The sequence below is a fragment of the Taurulus bubalis genome, assembly GCF_910589615.1.
Source record: "Taurulus bubalis genome assembly, chromosome: 3".
Taxonomy (NCBI): domain Eukaryota; kingdom Metazoa; phylum Chordata; class Actinopteri; order Perciformes; family Cottidae; genus Taurulus; species Taurulus bubalis.
The window spans coordinates 8,351,636-8,378,734 of NC_136591.1; the positions used below are offsets into that span (position 1 = coordinate 8,351,636).

General features: G+C 38.5%; 1 protein-coding gene across 1 annotated transcript in view; it reads right to left on the bottom strand.

The window, feature by feature from the left end:
- LOC306733925 (phospholipid-transporting ATPase ABCA1) overlaps nucleotides 1–27,099 on the bottom strand; it is a gene marked incomplete at both ends in the record, with an annotated part of 128,719 nt that overhangs the window by 91,693 nt on the left and 9,927 nt on the right. Inside the window, 8 exons of the mRNA XM_079215236.1 lie at nucleotides 1,754–1,976; nucleotides 8,008–8,184; nucleotides 8,664–8,869; nucleotides 11,940–12,137; nucleotides 15,762–15,878; nucleotides 16,608–16,747; nucleotides 24,473–24,647; nucleotides 24,764–24,850. Coding sequence (XP_079071362.1) covers nucleotides 1,754–1,976; nucleotides 8,008–8,184; nucleotides 8,664–8,869; nucleotides 11,940–12,137; nucleotides 15,762–15,878; nucleotides 16,608–16,747; nucleotides 24,473–24,647; nucleotides 24,764–24,850 — 1,323 coding nt within the window. The remainder of the gene's footprint in view (nucleotides 1–1,753; nucleotides 1,977–8,007; nucleotides 8,185–8,663; nucleotides 8,870–11,939; nucleotides 12,138–15,761; nucleotides 15,879–16,607; nucleotides 16,748–24,472; nucleotides 24,648–24,763; nucleotides 24,851–27,099) is intronic.

Here is a 27,099-nt window from a genome sequence, read left to right on the forward strand (position 1 = left end):
TCAGTCTGGATGCCAAATAATAAATGCATTATCTCCTCTGTAATGGAAGAGAAAACAAGTATAAAATGACAGAGGACTCAGGTGCAGGTGACAAAACCGGTTGTTGTCAACCCGTATCCAGATACAGCCTTGTGATAATTACCATTTGATTTGCTATTATTATTAATGTGCTGGAAATGGCTGTGAAATTATCATTTAGAATGGGCCTGTGATCTGAATAAACATCGTGTTTGCGGTTGCTCCTCGAAGGCACTCAACTAACTCAATTTATTGTTATTAATGTTTACAAATTGTTGATAGCTTGCAAACACATTAGGCTGATGGGAAATTACATTTCACCCAGCTGTTCAAATATCAGCTTTTATTTACCAGCCGCATTTCCCACTTAAACTGCAAAAATTGATTAGGTCGACCTAAAATAACAATTATGTTTAATTTCACGAACAACGACCACAACAGTTGTTGGAAGATGGGCTCTGTCTTAAGGAGAGCAATGATAATGCTGCTCCTTGGAAAGTCACATAAGGCCCAAAGGGGATCCCTTTTGTGATGCATGCATCTTCTCTCATCGATCCTTAAGCAGGATCTTTCCAACAGATAAGCAAGTCCATTATATCCCACATGGTCATTGATTCAACAGAGCGATCAGTAAATAAACAACTAAAAACACATACTTCCAGTAGGTAGACATTTGCTGAATAAGAAAAACGTACTGCACATAACTAATGTTGGTCACATGTTTTTTAGCCTCTTTTCAGCCATTTTCCTTTGCAAACCTTTTCCCGTGATTGATGATGTTACACCCATTAGATGATTGTACTTACAGTGTGTTATACATCATGAGCGTGATGATGCAGAGATATTGTTCTAACCTGTATACAGTGTTGCATTGGTTCAAAGCCTGGAGATAATTCCGATACAATAAATCTTTACACGGTGCTTTGACGAGTACTCTGGACTTCAAATTACTTTTGAGGTGTTAACTTTTGTTTTAGTCAGCACAGGAAAAAAATAAGCAAAATATTAATCTTGTTTGGCCATATTTGTCTCACATTAGGATTAATGTATCTTACTTTCATACAAATCAGAGCCTTGTGTATGAAAAAACCCAAACTCCAGGGCTGCCAAAGGTATTTGTGTACACACACACTTGAGCCCCTTTCTTAACTTGAGCTCTTTGGTGCACCACTATTCCTCCCACTTTGAGTTATTAACCCGCACATTTTATTTGACATAATGTAACATATGGTGGCCAAAGATAATAAATGTCCATTGCAATCATGGAAATATATCGTGGCAATCATTCACTAATTAAATTATATAACGGCCTTCCCTATGTATGAGGCAGAGGAAGAGGTGATACAATTACAGGAAATAAAGGGCCCCAATACTGCTGCCGTGGATATTATTTGACTAAATTCCAGTTTTGCTTGCAAGCTCAATTAATTAGAACAAGGAAGCTGATTTGAAGAATCATGGATACTGATTTGATGTTGTGCTCATTAATTGGTTCTGATTAATAACAGCAAAACTACCAAAACACAAAGCATGACAAATTGTCTTTTCATGCAACGTATGCACACACATGCAGCAACAATGAGGACGCCACAATTCTCACAACCCGTAAGCAAATCTTTGAACACAACTTTGTCAGAGAAATAGGTAGCTTTAATTTTTAAAGAATATTCACACATGCATTATATTAATATTGTATGATTTGTGTTTTGATACTTTGAAATATTTGTCTACTGACCGTAACCATGACACTTATGAGCGCACAGGGGACTGCGAGCAGAACAATGTTCTCTGTGAACCTTGCAGACCACAAGGGACCGTTTTGAATGCCGACAACACGAAGCACTTCCTTGAGCCGGAGTTCCTTCTCCAGCACAATGTCTTTGATGGTCATGCACACAGTGTACATGAAGGCCAGCACCAGGAACATGGGGAGGATGCCTCCAATGCTGGAGAGGAAGCTGGTTGTAAAAGAAAGCAATCAGAAAGGTCAGGGCTGCACATTGAAGAAAGGAGTCTATGTGGAGTGTACAAGGTTGTCTATAATGTGGAGTAAATACTCCCAGATGAGTCTTTTTTAATCTGCTGCATACGACTCGTGCTATTTTATAAAGATGTTGGCAGCTCAGTGAATAGAATTATTTATATTTTTCAGACAATTTTTGTAAAATGAAATAAGATGTACGTCATGAAGATATGTGACAAATCAAAATGTTCCACTGCAACAGTATTCTCTGTGTACATTTTTTTTGCCAGGATTTAGAAAATCTCTCAGAATGTGTTGAGGGGTTTGGTGTATGTGTGCACTTCTCTTTACCACATAATTGTACAAAATTACATTATTTACTACACTGATGGTTGGTGATATGAGGAGCTGTAATTATAAATCGATTAGTACATCAACAAAACATTTGACTGAAACTATTTTGGTAACTAGTTAATTAACTAAATTAATTTTCTTATGTAAGTTGAATATATTTTCAATAACTTACATCACCTATGGCTTCAGTAGAGTGTGATGAGCATTTTTGACTAATTTAGAACATTTGAGAGAAAAAAAGGCCTTGATGATATTGAAGAAACAGTCAGCTTTGTACATGCATACTCTATTGTAAAGGTTGCAATCTTTCCCCCGTTCTGTAAAATGAATATGAAACTATACTGCGGATACTAAAATATTTTATCAGAGGGACAATCTGAGTTTTATTCTTGGATTCAATGCCACGAGTCCTTTTTATCTTCACGCTGAGCTAACCTTCATAAACCTGGTGCATCAGCTCAATCAAGCCATTTAGTGCTGCACCTCATGCCAGATATGATGTATGATTTGATGCTGTTACAATACAATAAGGCAATATTAAACTGCCTTCATAATGCCACCAAAATGCCATGTCAATAGCATCTCCACTGCCAATATAACAAAGTGCTTATTTTGCTTTATTAGACACAGAAGGTGAGATATCAAATAGATTTTGACAAAGTATAGATTTCACATATAACTTATGCTTACAATCGATAAATACTGACGATATAATGCAAGCAAAGCATTGTTCAGCATGGCTGTACGGACGAAGCGCAAAGTGAATACGCAGTCATTTTTAGAATATTGCTCCTCTTTCAAGCTACTTAGGTTCATGAGGATGCAACATTTTTTCAAGTACATTCATTATAAGTTTCAGTCAAGCAAAATGTTGTTTTGCATGGATAGTTTTGTTAGAAGAACTTGAATAAGAGAGAGACAGACTTATTTTCTAGGACACTTTCCCTGCCTCTGTGGGATTGATCCCTTCCAAACAAGGCCTTGATAAGCAGCAAGAAGGGATCGGTTGGCGTTTCATAAAGTTCAGACCCAGAGCAACTAAAACCAAAATTCGTTACAAGATTGCATAAAGCAAATTGCCTCTTTTTGCGCCTGGAACACGAAACTTCAAGAGCTTGACATACTTCAACAAACAAAGCTAACTCGTACATTAACACCTTTTCTAGGGAGGTTAGCAGACTTTGGTTGCAAAGGCATCAAGTTGAATACTAATTCTGGTATTATCTGCCTCCGATTCTTCCCGAACATCTCTGTAACAGCTGACAGCTTGTGTGAGTTAACTCCTTCTGTGACTTGTAGCACTGAAGGGGGAGAGATCAGTCATGCACACCGTGTCTGACACTGACAACCTTGCCACCAGATGCTCTTGAATTATACATTCACTGATCGATCAAGGGTGCTTAAGTAATAGAACTCCCGGCAGGTCTGTGTTACGGGGCTCCCGTTACATTGGCAGCCTGACCTAAATTTAGGCAAGCTAGAAGACTGATTTCTCAGTAAATCGAGAGATAGTAGAGCACAACCTCCCCAGAGGTTGGTGTTCTATGCAAAGAAAAGACAAAGAAGCTTCCTGTCTCATTATGAGCAAATATACTGTTGAGATCCTTGGCTGGCTGGAAATGAGCAATTCATTGAAGGGAACAGACTTTATTATTCAATGTGGATTATCTTGTCGCTGGTACAAATTATTGCTTAAGGAAAAGTGTGCATGCAGTTATGGCACTAAGAGCACTCAGGGACCCATATGTTGTGTTTTTCGGGGGGTTTTGTAACCGAAAAATCTATAAAACAAACTAAAATTCTATCAGCCAACAGTGGAGCAACATTTTGAGGAACATGAGAGTTTAAAGATTATTTTATAGTTTTAAAATCCATATACCAGCTATACATTCTGGCGAAAAATTTATATAACTATTCGCCATTGATAGTGACACCGCTTTGTTTACATAATGTTATTTCAAAGTGGGGTCAAATCTTGAGAGAGACAGAAGTTTTGTGTTATGTTTCATCTTGGTACAAAACATTTTATATACATTTTATTTCTCCAATATTTTCCAAAATAATTTTTAACAAAATTGTAATTGAAAATATTAAGTTTGACGAGTTTTAAGTTTTCGTTTTTTAGCAAACACAATATAAGCCCAATTTAAAAAAGCAATTGAACAAAAAAACTGAATGTTATTTTAATATCTTCACTTAAACTATTCAGAATTGCCATTCTGCAAGCAAAGGGGGAAAAAAAAGTATATATATATATATATATATATATATATATATATATATATATATATATATATATATATATATATATATATATATAATGATATTTGATACGTTATCAAATGTATAATAACTTATTTGTGCTTCATGTGCTTGGGTATTACTATTAAAATTCAGGTCTTGAAAAATGTCACACAGGATCAAACAAACCAATAATTATTGCACACTCTGCTTCAGCTCTAAACAACATGTCGATTGGCTACATCCATTTAGCATGTTTAAAATACAGTATGTGGGCATATTGGTATCCAGATTGTTCAATTGAATCAATATACAGGATATTCTTATATACAAGAATTTTTGGAGAGCTTTAAAAACAGCACGTTAAGCCTTTTTTCGGCCATGGCTACAAAGGGGTCTATCAACAGGTGAGGAGACACAGGGAATATTTTCACGACAGCATGTAAGCGAGCAGAAGCACTAACAAGACATCACTAGCCGTTTTCACTTGTGATTTGCTTTAGTTCCAAAATATGCTCAACTATTTCACCCACTGACAGGAGTAAATGTGCTCACATAAGGTTAATCAGCTCCTTCAGATGGACAAAAGCACATTCCTTTAACATCCTTAAATTGAATAGTCTTCACGCCCACTGTGGTCCTGTGTCATGCCGCTGAAAACAGTCTTAGATCTCACATCAAGCCGGAGCACAGCCTCAGTATCCAAACAAGAGCAGTGTCTGATCCAGCAAAGGCCGCTGATAAAGGGACAGTTTACGTGCTATCAGGCTCTGCAAGGGTCAACCTTTATCCCACACATCATCTCAGGCCTGCGCACAATGTGACTATGAAGACAGTGGAAGTTAATACAGGTTGGTTATCTCAAGTTCCAAATGCCAACGGGGTCAGCTGTGGTTGAAGTGGCCCAGATTGCTGGTAGTTCATCAGGTGGATTACAGTCAGCGAGGAGGAAATGAGGAACGCAAAAACGGATAGAATTTCAAAGGCAGGTCTAATAATAGTAGTTTTGATCTGTGTTGAGGTCAGTGCAGATAATACTGTCTTGCTAGTTGAAGTTCAGGATCAGTGAAGTAGAAATATTGTTTTTGTGAGACTGAAATGAACCAGGCAAAGAATAGCACAGTGATGACGAAGCCTTCTTGCAGAAACTAATTGTGCCGTTGGCAACAGTTTATTGAGCTTCTGTTTAAATATTTTCTGTGGTTTAAATTGTAGAATTGTCAAACCCAAATAAAAAAAGCTTGATCCAATTTTCGAAAAAATTTTAAACTTTATGTTTGTTAGAACTCATATTTTGCATTTAATAATGCTACTGTAAGAACAGACTTATTAGCCCAACACGGTATGTATATGTTTGACTGTATAAACATGTATGTTATTTATCATATATTTCCCAACTGGAGAAACCTTTTTTATTCCGTGTGGCACATCTGAAAGTAACTAAATGCTGAAACTGAAAAACTGTTAAAGCAGACGGCAAACATGTTAGTCTGAATGCACAATGTTCTTTCCTTCCTTCTGGCTGAAGACACAACACAATTTGAGATGAAAATAATTACCACCAAGGTTCTTCCCCTTCATGCCTCTGTGTTGTAGCACATCTTTGCTTTGTGTGATTTCACTTTCAATTATTTATAAATGAAATAGCAGTTTCCAAGTGTTAATAATTTAGAGAAATGCCCAAATGGCTAGGCAAGCGAAAGAGTAAATGGTGGGGGGCTTTGGGATATTGCAGGGCTCTATGGCTCCAATTTATCTTATGCAATTTCTTAATCCTTTGTGTTAGGAAGATGGAACTGAGGCGATGGGACCTGCATTAGCAAATAAGCTGTATCATGTCTAATTTCAGGTCACTATCACAACAATAAGCTGCAAATGACGACGATCAGCAATGCTCCATATTCAGCATGCCACCTCTGACATGAATATAATATTAGGAAATCTGGCGTTTTGGTTGTTTTTGTACTGGAATTAACAGGTGCAGTAAGAACATGTCTCGTTCTAACTGCAGTGTGTCTATTCTTTAATTTATAGAGGGGGTGATTTTGCACTGTAGTTAATTCAAAATGCTAAAATGTATCTCAGATGAGCATCTCCTCTGGGCGCAATATTTAGTTCAACATCCCTCCAATTAGTTTCTTCTGAAACTATCCTATTGTCTGGCATGCCACACCAAGCACACCCACTTAGGCAGTTAAAACAAATATGAAATATGTGTCTTAAATTAAGTTTACTACAGCGGCTACAGTGCAGATAATGAAAGTCATATCAATAAAGCCATCACATAGATTTTGGTTTTCATAGCAGGGATTTTGTCTCGTCTCCAAGACCAACATGTGGTACAGAATAGGGCATTACTATTTAAAACATGTAGACATTAGCTGCCCAAATGCATCTACGATGTGAAGTTAGAATGTATGTATATGCTTCATCTTGCTTAGGCTTCTTATGTTGATTCAAAAGCTTTCTCTCAGTTGCTTTATTGTTAATTCTGTGCTATCCAAAGCATATACTATTTTTAAATGAGATCCCTAATCTCTGGAACTGCGTTTTCCCACAGGGGTGAATATTGTGTGTCTACTGAAAAGGGCGTATTGTGTTGTTGGATTTAAATCTCCATGGTAATTATCTTCACTCTTGATGGCATCATTGGGCTTTTCTTTTTTTATTAGAGATCATAATGTTTTTTGGCTGGGAGTAATTTCCCAGACTCTGAGGAAATCTTTGCTGTGAAAGATTAAGAGTGATACCACATAATATCTGTCCTTTGGTGAACGATCTAACATATTGGTAGCTAGTACTATCAATGGATACATACACAACACAGCTGGAGTACTGCTATACATTTGTGCACATGATGGAGCTCTGAGACGTGGAGTAAGGTACTCTCACTTTGTTGAGAAAGAATTGCCTCGGAAATACAAGGAAGGAAGTGAGTCATGGTGGTTGGTTAAATTATTTAGCATCCATCAACTATTCACAAATTTCCTGTGGTTTTACTCAAATCAATAGTTTTGGCCCACTCATTCTCCTCTTGCTGGCTTAATTTATTTATTTTCCCTTGTTGGGAATGTATTATTAATTAATGATTGAGCCTCAAGGATGTGACATTTTTATAACAACCTTTTCCCTGTAGTATTATGAGAGGACTTTGCTTACCTTTGTCCCTTCATAGGTAATCAGCAATAGCATAAGACACTCACAGAGGAGCAACACAGATCATAAAAAAGTTTGACAAATAAAAGGGAGCATCTTAAAGTTTCCACAGGGAAATCTGGAAGGCCTGAGTGACTGGTAACACCATAACTCAACTAAGTGTTGGCAGTGAGTGGCAACTCCCCAGAGTGAGCAAAATGTTATTGCCGTATTACCACCTTCCTCTTCAAGTAATCACGAGGCGGAAAGATAAAAAAAAAACATGTTATACTCACGGATCATCCACAAAGCAGGGGTATGGCATTTGCTGTGCAAAAACACCAAGTGTTTGGGTCTTTGACGTTTGTGTTCGTATAATACCATGGTCCATCATATCCTGCAGGTAGGCGAAGCCTCCCCATATATAGCGCAGGTCGTTAAAGGGGTTGTCTCGAGCCCCGGGAGACCATAACCTTATTAAAAGCAGACACAACATGATCTGTCTTAGCAAAGGGCAAGTGAACTACAACCAGAATGGTCAGAAAGACTGTCAAAGTTGCATGACTGTTTATAGAGGTCGTATTTTTAGACAGTAAACTTTGAAAGACAAAAGAAATATCAGATCTTCTGGTAAGCAGAAAGGACAATAACACGAGGCTTAAAGGAATACTTGCTTGCTATTTCTCCCTCTTTTCAGTCTTTATGCTAAGCTAAGGTAACCAGGATGCGGGAGGCTCATATTTAGCGTAGACATATGAACATGCTATCAATTTAACGCACAGCAAAAGTAAGTAAACACAATTCCCTAAATGTCAAATTATTCCTTGAACAAAGGCAATGTAATGTGATATGTAAGAGTGTCAGCAAAAACAATTAAGTAAATGTACTATTCTAGTAGGTGTGATAGCGATCCCTTATTTGTGTTAAGCTGATGCTGAGCTGTGTCACATACCTTTCTTTCACTTTGTTGGTACGTTCTGCATTGTCAACGTCCATGCGGATTTTGTATTTGACATATGGAGGGGGGTGGCTGGAGTTCGGCTGGAGGTTTTCAAAGACAACGGCAGCCCAGAACGTATCATTCTGCAGAAGCTCCTGTGCTCTGCTCACCAGATGGCTTTCGGTAGGGGCTGCCTCAAACTTATTCAGGTCTAAACACTGTCAACAAATACAGATGTATCACAAAAGATGGCTTCTTTAATATCATATTCTTACAGCAAACCATTCCTGTTTTATATACATCTTTAGTATCCAGCAAATAGGGAAAAAACAGAGGCAGGCATGAACTCACTGACAGAATGGCAGATGGATATTTTTTTTAAAGTATCACTCAGCTATTGACTAAACCGCGCTGAGTGCAGTTCCAAATTATCTGGAGCTGCCAGGGGGTGGGAAATGTTTTAGGCTTCAGCAGAGACAAGCAAATGAGATACAGCCTTGCTAGCACTCCCGGTTCTGTAGCCTTGTCCCCCTGTTCCATGAAACGATAATGAGCTCGCCATCCTGGGAGGCAGTCACACCTGACAGCTGTCCACACATCCCTGTGCTGCAATAGTTTTATCATTTCTCCCCCAGGATTCTCTAGTCTGTATTCTATATCAAGCTATGGTGGTAAACTAAATATCACAGCAACAGCATTTGCTCAGTACATGCTAGTGAGGATATAACAGCTGTGGAATGGTTACGTGAGCCCAAAGTTTGAACCAAAGTGAAATATATGGAATAAAATGCTCTACAAAAACCATGGACAGGAGCTGTGGTAACTGCCACGTCTGATGACTAATGTTAATCATAATAGATCAGAACAATTGTCGTCCTTAAATGTCTATTTAATAAATGAACTAATACATATCACTGCCTCCTCCAGAGATAGCATTCAGAGACTTCCTTGTCTCCATTTAATCATGAAATAACATCACTATTCACTGTGAGGACAAGCTGTAAACCATGATGTGTCTAAAGGAGCAAGATTGTCTGTGCATTTTGGGGTTTTCTATGGTCTTTGACCAATGGTTCCAGCGGCCAAGGCTAATCTGTCTGATATGAACAATCTGACCTGGCTCTGGACTGAGACACTCGCCCCGCTAATAGCTCCCCAATCCCATTTTGGCCTCATTCAGAGGAACATCCAGGGCAACACAATGAGCTGTTGCGGTTGCATCATGTTTGTTGAGGATGAAAAATATATTGAACATCAACTTTATTTACTCAAGTTGGAGAGACTACAGGAGTTTTAGCAGCTCATACCGTAGATTCATCCTTAGATAAATTACTAAAGCGCCCTAAATGTTTATGCAATAGATTAATATGCTGCAATGCAACGTTCTCAATGAACTACCGTGTCATCTGAAGCTACTAATGGATAATGAAGATGACTCAATGGTGCCGTTTACTACCGTTACTGCTGCCATGAACACATTCATAATGACTTGTTATGCCGTCGACACGACTATTGCTGTTCTTATATTTTTTATAATTATTATCCATTATTATTATTTCCATTATTCATTTATTGATCCTATTACATTGTGGGGCACTCATTAATGGTGCAGGGCAGTGGCAATTTGTGTGGTATTAAAGAGATGCAGCCTGATTCTTCAGTGGCTACGCTTATGGTGGCCCCATAGTGAGAAGCAATGCCAATTATAAAATTACCACAGATTAGTGGCCATTGATCTTGAGTTATTCATTTGAATAATTTTCTCCAATTTGATCCATAATTAAAGTTAGATTATATAATGTGTCGTCATGGTGGGCCTAATGTGTCTTACTATATGAATTGATTTGCCTTATGGCTATTGAACCTGGCCATTGCATTGCCATTGCATGAACGTACAAACGACTCAGCCCTAGACTGAAAGGAAATCTCTATTTCCCTACAGATGTATTCACCCAGACAAGAAGACACCACAGTAAAGGTTGTCTAATAACTGTCTCTATCCTGATATCCATTTTGAGCAATGCAATTTCCATTAGGGCAGAAAATAGATTGCATTATGTTGGAATTTCATTGGCCATGTACGGCTAACCCCAAGGGCCCAACCTGCCATCTCACCTGCCTGTAGATTGATATGATGAGTGTGTGGGTGAGTGTGGCAGGGTGTGTGTGTGTGTGTGTGTGTGTGAGAGGGAGTGTGTACATGTTTTATCACACATAGAGAAATAAGGATTTTGCTTCAAACTGTGCCAGAGATCAATACATCACTGTCAAACTGTGTGTGTGTTCTTACTTAGAGACGCCACTTTGTTTGATACAGATTCACTATAGTTGTTGTTCTTCTTTTTTTGATTATCATGGAAGCAATGTAGTGACAGATCTTCCCGTGTGTTTGACAGTTTGCTAACTTAACGATATAAAAATTTAATGAATACAAGACTTTCAATAACATTCTTTTTTAGCTTGTTCTTAAAAAAAAACACAATAACCGATAGTGTAAAAGTCCTGATTTTGCCTTCAACAGCAGCAAAGCACAGACACTGCAACATAAGAGTTAAGAAATGAAACACGTTGTACTAAACAAGGACACATTGTGTCTTAGATGTTAAGCACCCTGCTTATTCAGCAGCACCCCGCTGTTCTGCCAGAGTGGTGTCACAGTCGTGAACAGAATGACACAGGAGTAAAAGAACGAGCAGCAATTATGTCAGGGATACAGGACTTTTACAAAACCACTGTCTTAAGTCTGGAGTTAGAAGTATGTGTGGTAATTGCAAATTGTTCACATGGCATGATTGGGAAATTACAACTGACGCTGTAAAATAAAGTCATCATTATTTAAAGTGTACAATGCTGCTGCACGAGATTGGCATGGCTTACGTTAGCTCACCTGATCATGTTTTTAGCATCCCAACAAACCAGAAAACAAAACTGATCAAATAGAATCTAAAAACATATTTTTACCAAAGGTTTTTGTTTGAGATCACACAGCATTTGTTTTTCACCAAAACCAACCAAATAAATTGCATACGTAATATCAGTTGAATTGGATGAATAACACAAAAGGGAGAGGCTAAAGGAGGTGAACAGTGGAGGGCAGGAAAAAAAAAGATTTCCAATTTCCTCACCAGGGAAAATTATTATAGCTTATCACATCTTAAATGTCAGAGTACAGAATATTATTTTAAATAAAATCTCTCTCTTATCTGAAGAGGTCACACAACCCTCCACTGCATGAGGTTCGTGAGGTGCTAAGCATTTCATAAAAGCACAGACAAAAGAAATACATACACCCAGGAAGTTGGAGAGAAGCTTCAGGATTTCGGAAGTGGTGTTGTAAGCATTTCGCCAGTCGTAGGGCGGCATGCCGGGTGGACGATCCTCTGGAGGCCCGTTGTACAGGAAGTTGGCCAGCAGCTCGCTCGACCACCCCGTGCTGTTGAGAGGCTGGTTGAGGACAGCAGCAGCCACTGGATTTGCCAGCAAAGCCTGATTTCAAAGGCCAGGGAGATGGATTAAATGAGTTACTCTGGTTACTTGTGAGGGGTTTAGAATGAATGTAGCATGAATGCAATGGAATCTGAGGACCAAAAGCATGTTAGACGACAGCTAATTATTATCTATAATAAGAATGGGAGGTCAGAGTTGTGCATTGGTGGCAGTGACATTCATTCTTCTGTAGCATTAATTAGGAGCATCAAGATAGATCACGCTGTTGTACTTCAAGCTCTGGAATACACATCAAGTCTTGTCGTGGGCAAGAAGTGATCCTGTGCAGAAGCACATAGTATAAATGCACAGCACAAACATATATACATATATACATGTATGTATATTAAGGACCAGAGTGTGAACATGAACACAAATTAAGAGTGTACACACAAACATATCGAACAAACACAATTCAAGAGATGTACCTAAATGCTAAGCGCCCCACCCCACGATCCCCCGCACTAACATGATAACAAAACATATCGGTGAAGCACTCATCTCAGGTCATGGATCAAGCTGTACCTGCTCTAATCGTGCAGGGAATTAATAAAAGTGATATGCTGGCATGGGAGCCACTGTAGCCTTGTACTTAAACTACACAGTATACAAACAGACGAATACGTATATGCATTTTTGTTGCAAGAATTAAAACGTTCTCAGCTCTTTAAAACAATAGCTCTAACATAATTATACATTTTTACTCCCACATGTTTGTTTTAATGTGTTACCCTCTATTTAGTAGCCACACAAATGTATTTCCATCACTCCCACTCAGTATGTTCATAGTTTAAGGCTGCTATGAGAATAATGCCCAATTAGTTATATGACACTGTTCCTGTAATGACAGTGTTACTACATAAACTAAGATTAAACAGGACAGTGATAATTTACCTGTCATGTCCACTGAAAATGAACCTTACCCCACTGAGATAACACGTTACTTAAATTATACAACCATTTATTATTCCAGGGGCGATAAAAAAATCACTTCTCCCTTGAAAACCAAACGTTCCAGTCGTTAATTGTGTGTGGTTCACACCACCATGTGGACTCTGACTTTTGGAGAGGAAAGGGCTCAGGATGTCAGCAGAGAATTGGGCCTCTAAAGTGTGAAGTTTCTGAGTTGAGATTCAGATATATTCTGGCCAGTGTGCTCAGTGGCATTTCAATGTCAACACTTCTGATGCTATTCTGCTTAACCTTAAAACAAAGTGTCAAATTAAGTAATCTCTATGCTGCATGTGACCTTTTAAAAAAATCAACACATCCATCTTAGTAGGTGCTACATTAAGGACACGACCCATCAAACATGTGTGTATTCTGTAAGTTATCTTGATATAGAAGGAGCAGAGGCCCGTTGTAAATTGACTGTGACTGTTAGACAGGCTCAGGATTTGAAATCTTCATCCGCCTTAGACTGCTTTTGGCATAGATTTCTGTGGCATTTGGGTCAATGAGTTGGAGATATGCCATTTAACCTTGTTGGTCATGTGTCAAATGTTTGTCATGGGAGGATTTTCTAGTGAGGAATGTATTTGCTTGCTTTTCTAAATGGTCAGATGATCCTTATAGCAATTGTTAAAATGTTAGCATAGCTGACAAGTTACATGATTGAGCAAATGTCAAGACTTGAGGACTAACACGCATGTGATTCATCTTATAGCGTTTTTATTTATCGAATTATCTATTGATAACAGCCTGACTGTTTACTGTTCACTTTCTTTACCCCGTGTCAGAGCTGTATTCACTACGCAATGTGCTGCTGCTGCCTCACATTAAAAGTATTAATGCAGGGTGTTTCTTACTGCGTTCAATAGAACTGCAATCACCAAAAAAGCAATCACCTTTAGATACAATATGTACAGGGGGTGGTGGAACAAGGAGGACCAGTCACACAGCGAGCTGTCAGATACAGAGTTGTGTTCTTAAACTTCTCAGAAAAGTAAACCCACGTTACTGTCCCCTGCTGTTGTGTGGAAAACTACTTGGGTCAAGAGCAGCATGAAGTCATATTGCAAGTTGGTCATGGCCTTATGGAAAAAGGCAGATTATTGACATCTTTATTAAAACAAAGTCAGTCTGTTTGGCTGCACTGTAATTCACGGATCTGTGGAATTGAACTGCGCTTGCTGTTCCCATAGTAACAACGGGCTCCATCAACTCAACCATATGAATTAAATCATAAGGATTTCAGCTCTAACCTGTAAACACTGTGCAACGCCATAGGTAGTTATGTCAAACATATTTTCAAACAAGTATACTTGTGAGCCATCTTTATACGGCATGTCCTACACCCTAGAACTTCTGTCTCAAATGTAGTTATGGTGGTGATGGTAATCGGTCCATGAACGTAAAACATGTCTGCGACCTTGAAGAACCTCTGAAGATGACAGACCTCCGACGCCACTAGCTTCGTGGAGAGAGAGAGAGAGAGAGAGAGAGAGAGAGAGAGAGAGAGAGAGAGAGAGAGAGACGGGCTTGGAGAAGATGAAGACAAAGGAGGATTGCCGGCCCATTTGTGTAAAGGTTAGGGCTAGGGTAATGAATACCCTGGCTATATGGAGCTCCCAATGTCTGCTTCCCTCCAGCTGCCTATAAGCTCATTTGGAGTGACACTGGAGTAATGTCAGTGTCAAAGAAATACGGGGAGAGGCAAAGAGAGAGAGAAGGAGAGAGGAAGGGAGGGAGTGAGAGAAGTGGTGGCGAAGAGTCCATGTCCTCTACTTCTATAGATAATCCTTTCTGCCAGGATGAAAATTATCCTGCACTTAACCATAATTACTTTCCTCCTCCGGTTTCCATATGTAACAGAAGGAGCAACAAATTGATATACACAACATGTCTCACCTGCAGAATATATATATATATATATATATATATATATATATATATATATATATATATATATATATATATATAATATATATATTACCTACAAATGTTTTTTTTTTCTCCAAATACAAATTTAAAAGTCGTTGCATTTTCTGCAGCAAAAACACACAGGGAAGGAGGTTGTGATGCAACTAACCCGGCCCAGAAGATGCAGTCAATGTGCCTGTTACGCTATCTGCGCCATCTATTTCACAAGGGTGCTGTCGCTGCATCCTGAGCAACCAGACGACTGTGATCGGTTAGAGACATAAAAACAAGCCCTGTGTATCCGAATAATTATGTGGCTATGCAAGACTAGGCAACCAGCAGAGACTCCAGGAGGTCGCTATGCTCGACCAAGAAATAGTCCAGCACCTCACCCTCCATAAAACCACATACTGTTGCCAGTACACTTATGAATACAACTCACTGATGAATCTGCGACAGTTAATTAGTGAGCTTTAGAGGTGCTGGTAGGTTACTAGCTGTTTGCCCCTGTGTACATGTGTTATGTGAAGCTAATGCTCTCCTAGCTGTAGCTTCATCGTGGTATCAATGTTACTCTGGGCATAAAAGCTCATTTCTCAAAATGTCCCACTAATCCTTGACGTTTTGCATCTAAAACTTGTCACCTGTTGAGAAAGTAGAAACTAAACTTTCCTGCACACAAAATAAAACAACAAAAACAATGTGGGCTCCAGTGATTCAGGTCATTTTGTTGTATTGCTTCTTAATTCATTCAAGTCTTACCCGTAATGTGTTGACTTGGCGGCTATTTTGAAGAAAATCCCAGACACGTGGCCCGAGTTCATCCCACAAATCAGTGATCTCTTTAAGCATAGCCAGGGCATTGAATGTGCTATTTGCCTAAAAGAAAAAAGAAAAGCAATATTTGATCATTTTACATCAATTTGAACAATAGCGATCCTCTTAATTTCGCTGTGAGCCAATCCAAACATGAAAGTACTCCACATCTGCACATTTTCGCTAATCCCCAGAGGAACTCATCACATCGTAACACCGCCACCCCCTATGGTGATGAATGTAATTGGGGTTATTTCCCCCTGAACATTGACTTGTAAACAATCTGACTATGTCTGGTGTGAAAAGGGCCCCCTGCGCCAGCACCGGACCACTTGCTGTGAAGTCGGCAAATTGTGCTCGTACTCATTATGTATTCTCAATGCAAAATCCTCACAGGCTGCCTGTTGTTTGTTTTGCTCATGCAGTTATCAGAATGATGCTAATATCTTAGAGAAATGTCATGTCATGGAAATGAATTACATTAACCATGTTCTCTGAACAGGCCTCCTGACTCATTATTGTATTATATTTATTTTCCTTCCCCAGGTGGTAACTGTGTGACAGCCAGTGTTTTTCATTTCACCGCTGGAGGCTTCTTTGCACTTTTTACTAATACCTGCAATTGGCCTGATCCTGTGGACAGAAGATAATCAACTGTACAAAAAAATTAGAATAATTGTTTCACTTTCATAAAACTTGCTCATATCACACAATGATATGAGCAACGTGTTCATCTACTTTTCAAGTGCATGAAAAGTCTGTGTGCATGCATACAAGTTAGGTTTTTCTTACCTCTTTCACCATGAGGCGGACAGCAGGTGTATCAGGTGTGTAGAGGACTTTCCCTTGCAATAACTGCTTGAAGGTGCTCCAAATGTATCGCAGGCCAGGTGTGCCCTCCAGGGTGTCGACAAGAGTCTGACAAAAAGCATCTACAGAAGAGAAGAATAGAGGGAAGAAGACGGGCAAAGTCAAGCCAAGACCGAGAACACTTCTCTAAATTTCTGAGTCCTGTGTGCAAACTGTACGTATTGTCTTTCTTGGGACAGGATGGAAGAGGAGAAACAAGCTGTTTGATCCGAAAGAATTCATAGAATGTGCAGCTCCCAAGAAGCAAACATGATAAATATTGCATTAGAGCTTGAAATTCACCTTACCTTCCAAAGCAGAGAGAGAGAGCAAAAATGAACATAGAAGATGGAATTAAGCATACATCTTGTCCATTTAATATGTGTAACTAAACCAGGCATAATTTTAAAAGTAATTGAAATAACTATACGATTATAAACTATACAAATATGAAGGAAAATCAACTTACTGGTATGGCAGAGGAAATTATATTTAAATTAAACATTTTCCTAAATCAAAGTTTGCATGTTTTTCCACACGAATAGTGTTGAGAAATAAGATCATACAAACAGAAATAAGAACAAATAAGAATAAATGACTGGAAGGTCCACAACAGCTCGAGTACGCCGCAGGGACAGAATTGATACAATCACTGCACTTCGGAACAGCTAGCCAACACGTATAACTGCTTCCAATGACTGCTTTTTCTACAGTCTTTATTAAGAGTCTTGCTCCATTATATTGATGTCATCTTTAGTAATAGCAGTAATTGCCATGGTGTTGGAAGTGTTTTTTGTGTGCAAAGATCACTTTGCAACCGTTTTACAAGTACTTTGACACAACAGTACTAAAAGCAGCTCCTGTTATTTGAACACAACGTTCAGGAGTAAAAGTGTTGTCCGTGTTTATTGCAGTTTATCGTGAGGAAAGCCATGTCTTTACTAGCCATGATAGAGGACTGAGAAACAAACAAACAGACACAGACACAAAGAATCTCAACCCTTTTTCTTCTGTATGCGTTAAAGCCTTTGTGACTGTTAAATGCTTGTTCTGGCCTCACTGCTGCACCCTTATATTTTCTTGTACATCTAGAAATGATCTTTGCCCTCTGGGTGTTATGGTTTCACTTGTTGTTTGTATGCCTTCGTGTTATTATTCCCTTTATAGCACTTTGAAGTTTTTTTTAAATAGCTATATAAATAAAGATTAATTTCCTCTCCCTAATTAGGGCGGGATAGGAGTTTTGGTACAAAGGGGGGCTCGAACAAGTTTGGAAAAGTTCTTGGTGATGGCACTGATACTGCCACTCAACACGTGCAAACCCCTCCAAAATAAACTAAACAATTACCCTATTATGTGTCAATTGAATCATGTCTCATGCCAATTGAAAAGCTATCATGAAGTGGATATTCAGTCAGATACTGGTACTCAATTACACATCAGGGACGGCGGAGCAAAGTGGATATATTTACAAAAAGTTTGGGATGATTACTTAAAAAGCACGCACACACACAGGCAGAGGCAAACACAAGCCAAGAGGTAAGAGCTGAGTAGATAAGGTGAGTCAATATGCTCACCGGCAGTACGATCATTACTAATTTAACTTATCTGCCAACGTGAATATTGCCAGTTTGGGAGAGTACTGAATGGGTTACATAAGAACCTGCACTGCAAATAATGTAGCCTGGAGTAGCTTGTGCTTGGATTGTTCCCGCCCCTTTGTTTTTACTGAAAATATGTGATTCTCCCAGTGCTGTAGTTCGTCAGACAGCTAATCAATTCTGTGTGTCGTCTGCCAGTCAGTTGATCTGTTGCTAACTGTCCCTTTTGTTCAGATACCTGTCATTACATCAGTGCTTTCCCCCGTCTGTCTTCTTGCAACCTCAATCCTCCACATCTTTTCATCTCACCAGGGTGACCATTTCCCCCATCAGAGAGATTTTAGCGGCCATTTTCAGTGCAATTAAATGTTAGCCTTTCTGTCTCCTGGCCATCTTTACCTGGTGCTCCTGGGAGGTCTGTGTGCGGGCAGCTAATGGCCACCCCTTAGTCTGAGTCGGGCCAGCTGTTCCCTCTACAGACTGCACAGATGCTACTTCTTGCCATCATAACACTTGAGAGAAAAAATGTGCTTGACACTGCTTAGTCGTTCTGTGGTAAGGTGTCTCTTGTGAGTCTAAATTTTGAGATTTTAAAGATTTTTGGTGTTTTAAAAAAGAGTAGACTTTAATAAATGCAACATAATGTTCTATTATGCATGTCAATACCACTAACACAAAGGGGAATAGCATTCTAATGGAATATAACAAACAAAAAATGACTGATTAAGGTACTGAGAGACAATGAACATGAGCGGGCAGAGTAGACTAATCATCTCAAAGCAGCAGTTCGTATTGTGGAGGTCTGGACCTGCTATTTGGTGCCAATCTGAGGGGTCACAAAATGATTAAAGACATGTACAGATTTATGGTAGAGAATTATGTTTATCTTTTACAGTTTCTCTTTAGGTCTCTAGCAGAAGATTGCTAGCTAGCGAACATAGATAGGTTTAGGATAAGTGACAGGTGATGTGGCCCCACTTTCATTTAATTAACACCTGAAAGTGTCATTTCCAGCAATATAGAGTCTTCAATCATGACCAATAAAGCTACTCTTTCACTAGCTCAGTTTATATTGAACTATATATTATAGTGTGTTCAACAGGATGTTGTGACACTGAGGTGGGTGGAACTTCTGGAAGAAAATGTTGTGCATTTTAAAGTTAAATTCATCAATCTGGTGCACTTTGAGAGAGACAATTAAGAGGCTAGACCTGTGAATAACATTGTGCTCTTGGAAACAATTTTGTGCTCTGGTTAACAATTTAATCACAAACACATTGGTTGAATAGATATGAAATGTGATGACACCACACACAAAAAAGCCACAACCACAAAGCATGGTAAACGAGACGGGGTCTGTGTTTCTAGACTGGTCGAGTGGGTTACTGACACGGCAGCGCGGTTTAAAAAAATCATTTAAATAGCAAAGTTGTATGATCCAGAATTGGGATTCCACTTATGGAGACATCTAGAGTGTGCAGTAATCGTTTAATCAATTTTTGAGCACATTCAGTTCAATATGCATATCTGAAACACACCTCCTCTGTGTATACATTATGTTACTTTGTTTTTTCATAATATCTGATTTTGAGAGTGATTATGAGAATAGACAGCAATGCAAATTGACCTTCAACATAATACTCTGGCCAAGACACAAAGAATAAAGAACGGTGGAGCATGAATGTAGATGGCAGTGGCAAATACATACCACTCAAACATTTGTATCTTGGGAAAGATATATCAGTTTTTGATATTATGTTTGCTAAAGGGAGTATCAGATTACAGAGGTTTGCCATTCTCCAGAGCTGTAAACTGTGTAGTTCTTTTTGACAACAGAAACAGCAGTAGAAGAGAATCTGTTCTTTACACCAGGTTTACCACAGTCAAATAATTGCTTGGAGCCTCAAGTCAGCCACTCAACTTACCTGGCAAATTTAATCAATTTGAGTCGCACCCTAGAGATGGGCTCGGTTCAGCACCACGGCGAGACAGCGTCGTCGACAATGCCGGCGCACACACCGTCTCGCACATGCAATCGCATGTGCAAAAAGGATGTTACTCTGGGTTCACAATGCTCATATTTCAGCCATTTCATGCAATGCTCAGACAGGCATACACACCAAATGCGGCACATCAGTCTGAAGTGAACTAAACCAGGCATCAATCGAGGAGCACTTATTTCTTACAAGCAGTACGAATCAAGTACTATCTTGCCGTCTTCCAACAGAAAGTCAAATAAGCTTGAATAAATGTCATTGAAGTCACTCTCTCACAAGAGACAGAGAGAAGCCGCTTTGACATTCAGTAGTATAAGACAAGCTTTTCTCACTCCACGCAAGTCAAAAATTCTGCCTTTACCGGTTCCGGTATATATTGAAAGGGATGTGCTTAAAACGAGTAATAAAGGTTTCCAATTGCTAATCATTCAAATGAACGCCTATCGCAAATACTCAGAGGATGACAACATGAGTCTTGAGATAATTAGGGAATGTTTGGATGTCACTTCAGTGAAAGTAGGACAATGCAAAATGAAAGACTTATTGTGACAGATCAACAGAAGATGTGTTCATTTCAAAGGTTGATGTTTGGTGTGGGTACAAAATACATTACAACCAATACCTCTATAGTGAGCAAAGTTAAAGTTTCAATATTAAAACGGTATAAAGTCAAATCACTAGTTTTACAGCTACGGCTATAGTGCTTTAACTGTGTGGCCAAACCATTTGAATCCTCCGTATAGTACCAAATACCAAATAATGAAAACAACCACTAAAATGAGCCGTATGTATAAGAAACTCCAACTACATTTGCAAATCATCATTTAACTAATTTCTCCAACAAATGCATACATGTAAGTTTTTACCATTGCAGAGCCGTGTAATCACTTCTTATTTGTGTTTATCTGTTAGGCAAATTCTAAAAATGGTAATAACTTAAAATTACTGTTGTGGAAGAACAGATACCGCCCCAACAATTCTGTATAATGACTCTGACGTTTTCCTTTGCTGTCAACGATTAATTGGGAAGGGAACACTGCATAGCCATTAACAAAACCTCTGTGTTGGCCTTTATTGTTGCTATTCTGCTATTCCTTTGAGTGTACTTTTACATGTATAAAGGAGTTGTAATTGGCCATTATGCCGACGCGCTGCATATTCCAGATTAATTTAACTGTACATGGACCGACAGAATGAAATGCCACGGCAAATTCAAAACAGCCATTAGCATGCTAACAGAGATGTTAGTGCTTATTTTGTACGGATGAAACAATGTTTTTCCTAATTTGCACTGGCACAAGCATGCAATTCTACTTTGCAGTGTAACTTTATTCCCAGGAAATAAGGGCGTCTTATTAAAATCTAATTTTGTGTAGTTGTCTCCAAAGAACAGGCATTTAATGAAACAGGAATGCTTGGTCTCTAATGAGCATGAGCCTGCAAGAAGTTACACTGAAGATCTAATTCTCAAGGATTTCATGGAACAAACACATTCAGTGATCTCTAAAGCTGTCTCCACCAACACGTACAATGGATGTGCTACTCTTATTTACTTGTTTTCCTTTTTATTACAGAGCGGTGCTGTTTAATGAAGTAGTAGGAAATCATACTCTTTTTGGTAAGAGTGTGATAATTTCTTTGACAGCATGCTTCTTTGCATGGATTTATGTTAGTTAGTTCATTTAGTTACCCTTTTTGATTATGAACCTGTATCTCCAAGTATAATAGATATATACTTGTTTTATTGTTTTTAACCTATTTGATGTGATGGACGTCCTGTATTTTAATGCCCTGTCAAAGTGTATTTTTGTTGTAATAAATGTTGTAATCTTGGGGTAATCCTTGGTCTCATTAAGTCATCCACTGCCACATGTACCCTTATAAATTGGGAGCTCTATAGTGGTTTTGAGCTGGTGTTAAAGGTGTAGTACACTAACATTTAAACCTGATTCAGGCCTTGTCGCGGCCCGTGGTCACAATGAATTAAACAATCATTGCACATTTTTATATTATGCATTTTACGCATTAAATTATATTAAACTCTATACATGACAATAAGAACATGTCTTTATAAGTCTGTTATATTATATACCGGTAAGTATATTTGTTGAATTTTCATTGCACTCCTTTTTGTTAAGGAAATGAGGCAGCCAAAATTCACGCTACTCATTTTAAAATGCAATGTGTTACTGAAGAAACCATTATTTTTACATTAGATTATTAACTTGGGATTTACTTAGAAAGTATTGATGCACTTAAAGCAGACAAGAATGATTATCCCCATGTGGAAAAAGTTACCCTCCCTTTAATGATTAAAAATAGAATCAGGTGCACTTAAACAGGTGCAAATGATAAAACAGTTTGCTAGTCTTAAAAGGTCCACCCATACATCACAATCAGACACATGGCCATGATTCTTTTTACATTTCCAGGTGTGTGATTATCCTACAGGCTCTTTAAGTCCCAAAGATGCAATACAAAAAAACAGTAATAATGTACCAACAATATCTAAAATTTGATCTACATGGTAGCTCAGGAAGTTCTACCAGACAACAGCTGGGTGAAGAAGAACAACAATTAAAAAAGATCACCCATACTTATTTGTGAAGCATCATACAGATGTTTGGGGATGCCTTACTGCCTCAGGCCCTGAGCTGAAGGCCTCAGTTAACCTTGTGTTACATGCATTGCTTGAGCGCTTTTTTTCTTCTTTTAGGTGTGTGTACAATGTGATTTTTGTAATTTTCATATCAAGTCCGTACCCACTGATTTAAGCATCAGAAAAACACTTTGATGCAGTAATACTAGCAAAGTGTGTTCTGGGCTAGATCAAAGCGTGATTCATATCAGTACTTGACTTTATCTGCCATCCACAAATGCTTGTAGAATATATCTTCCCTCTTTTATTAATTGAATCCTTTCCGCCATGGGAATGCTCATTCATGAACTGAAGGTGGGTGGCGCGGCCTGGATTTTCAAAGCAGTGTGAATATACCACTGATATCTTCAAATGTAGCTACCAGATTTACACCTTTCATAAGTAGCACCAGGCTGCTGCAAGGCACACAACTGTGGCTGGCTAAAGCTCTGGAGGATGTACCATGTTACCATGTTACCATGTGTATAGTACACTGCTACAATTAGCAGTATGGGAGATAATTAGCAGTTTGGGAGACAACAACATCATGACGATGCAATGGGCCCCGTAATATATATATTATATAAATATACATTTTAAAGGCATTACTGAACTTCATCAGGACTGCATTTTCCCAAAACTCTTTTTAAACTGAGCCAGGTTCAGTTAAATATATTCTGAGTGGGGGAATTTGAAATTATTTGGCTCTCATTGTACATACACTGGAAAAAATACAGCTAAAAAAAAAGGGTTAAATTGTTGAATAAATGTAAATAATAAACAGCTATTGTGTACATATCAAATACATAAAAACAATACAACAAGGAAACATACAATGTATATACATGTGCTAACAATATGGGTGCCATGGTTGTATAAACCACCCTCGCTGAATAGAACAAAAGACCAGTTTAGAACTCAAAAGAGTATTTTAGTGACACCATCTGTCCTCTGTGAGAAGTTAGGGTTGCCATATGTTCTTATTTAGGATGTTATATATTCGCGCCTTGGGACTCTGCACTACCCAGACAACAACATCACTTTCCACTTGGGATTCGTTGCTCTGGACTTTCCTCTCCATTAAGAAAACATCATTATGTCAATGTGGGGAGTGAGTGCACAGCTTTGAAATGGAATGAGGGGAGCAGATTTGATTGGCTTACGATTGATGCCAGCACCTGACACAGCCGCCAATAATGTATTCCTAATCAAACCCAATTTCCAGATCTGGCACAGGTGCCAACTGTGCCACAGGTGCATGTTCTTCCACATAGACACGTCCTGTGCACCCGGTACAGCTGACTGCACTGTGGACCATGCGTCTTCTATTCATGTAAATAGGAAGCATTGTTTTGACGTGGAACACTTGGGTTTGCACTGAATCTGTCTGTGCAGAGTACATTATCTAATACAATTACTTTAAGTCTTTATCCATAAACAACACATCTAACCCCCAAAACCGCTCAACAACTTTGATGTGGTTAGTCATGATTCATGCAATAGAAAATGCAGATAGAAGATGAAGACAGTGTGACAACTTTGCTTTGTAAAGCAGTTTCCTGCAGCGCTTACCGGAACTGTTGCTCGTAATGGAGAAGGACGTCTCGTTATCCACCTGTCTAGGTGAGCGTAAACTGATGGCAGGCTTCTTTCCACAAAGTAGCATATTGATACTGCCTATCATGTCCTTTTGGAACTCCAAAGAACCAGCAGCCTTAAAGACCATGGAGTTCTGCAATCTGGCCATCTGAAGACAAGAATGTAATACTTGTGAATTCTTAAAATACTGAAAAAAGCCATGTCATCATCAGAGTAAAAATATGTATTCCAGAAAGTTGTACGAGACATAGTTGCAACACTAACCTCTTCAATCACTGGTAACGCATGCTGAGTGGTTTTCCCCATCAGTGTGAGTGTGTCTGTTCCATTGAGACCCACAGCTGATGGTACCTGAAGTGGAGCATGGACAGTTGGTTTTCAGAACAACACTGTAGCTATCAAAGGAATAGCCCAAAACTTGAAAATGATATAATCCAAAGTATACATTATCCTTGCCAGTTTAAAAAAAATTGTGTTTAAAGTTCAAGTTTTTTAAAGAAATTTTCAGCAAATACCAATATGTGTACTAATGTCATGCATAGCCATTAGCTACAGTTAAAATACATTTACAATAATTTATGTTCATAGATTTTATGAGATCAACTGGTGTCCACACCTTAGCAAAAAACATCTTCATCCCTGGCACTGGTTAGTACAAACTACATTAAAATGAAAAGTGTTACTGTGCGTTACAGTGACATTCTGAAGGTACACAGCATGAGTCCAATTACTAAAACTAAATGGCATGCCCTTTTAACCATTGTCATTTTCATGCATCAAGTGTCAAGTAAAGGCTGCAGGAGGAGGCCTGCATTGTCTTTCAGCTAATAGAATTGCGAAGCTTAGAAAGGTATGCAAGATATAGGCCCAGAAAGACAGGTCTCATTAGGAGGCGAAGAGACGGACAAAGAAGGGGAACACTGCTTTTGTATTTGTTAAATAACACTTTCACAAATAGAAGCCCATTCAAGCCCATTTTGGACAACAGCCTGGCTATTGATTGAGTCTCAAGGAAATTCATGAAAGATCACTTTTGTTGTGTGAAGAGCAGACAGTAAGAAGGAAACCTACGAAAGTGCAGGAGTGATTCTAGGACAATTGTGAGCTAAAGAACAGAAAATCACAGATCGATGGAAGTTTTGAGCAATGTCACATTAGGAGGTATGAAAACAGATTTCTCAAGCTCATTTGTTGAACTAAACTTTTAAAGAACTTCGTAACAGTTGAAGACATCAATGTTTTTTTTGCTAACCAGGTATGTTGAATTACTGAAAAGTAATTCAACAAGAATGATATAACCATACATATGTTGAATGGTACAAAAGTTACAATGTGTTGAGTTAATGAACTGTAAGGGAGATTTTGCATCAAAGGCAGACTAAAAAACATACTTTGACATTTGAATGACCTGAGAGCCACATACATTCAAATGTTTTTTGTTTACCGTCTGCCATGTGCATTGTGTTCGGAAATCATTTCCAGAAAACCAACAAAGTTGTGGAAGCGCTGTCTAAATCCCCCTATGCCTCTCACTATATCAGCGATAGACCCTGACTTATTCCCTTGTGCTGTTCTTTATGTTGTTGTTGTTGCTATCACAATCACTCAGCAACGTCAAGCTTTAAGTGTGAAGGCTTGATGTTCTTTTCCAACCATTTGCTTGCGACGCTGAAGAGCCTGTCCACCATATCTTGTCTGGGCTTTATTTTTCCTGCATCTGAAAATGCCTGTGGGCTTAAATTGTTCAAATGCTCTCTCCTACGAACTTCCTTCCTTATCACTTATTTATTGGATTTGCTGTCCTATATATTTTCTTTAAAAGATAAGCTCAAAGAAAAGTGCAGGCTTTCATCATCCCAAAGGGAACTCAGAGATTTAAAAGAATTCAACCTCACATTGGTTCTAATAAATAATTCCCACCTGATTGCATGCATTCTAGTAAAATGACTGGAAGACACATGGGTGCACATGGCAATGAACATTTTAAATGCCTAGTACCTATGAGACATGACATTATATCTCACTTAAAATAAAATAAACAAAGAAACTACAACATAATGGTGCAGTAATAACAGGTTTCCTGTAGGTTTTGCCTTAAAGTGGATGCAATAGCACATTTTAGATCTGAAGGCTATTTCTTCAGCTCTCTAAGTCACAGAGCAAGACAAGCATAACATTTAACTTTTAAATTGGTGAGTCAATTGGCTGTCACAGAAAATCATTGCCTTTGAAATCGATTTCCTGCCAGCCATGTGATAATTATAGTTAGAACAGACAATGATCTCCAAATACTTTTATATAGTATTAAGTTTAAGTTAAGTTTCATCTTACAGTACCTAATTGATATAGTATTCATGCTTAAAATTACCTTGTGCAGCAACATTGACTTTGTATTATTTATGTTTCAATTTAGGGTGAATATCTATCATAATGCCACAAGAAGGCTCAACAGGTATACAAAAAACATCTCTGGCATTTCATTTTTTCTTAGGCTTAAAGTTCATAATATAACAAACATCATACATTTTAAGCAAGAAATGGCAGACTAGATCGCCGAGCCTTGAGGCTTAAAATGGTTAGCTCAGCAGTTCAGAACCATA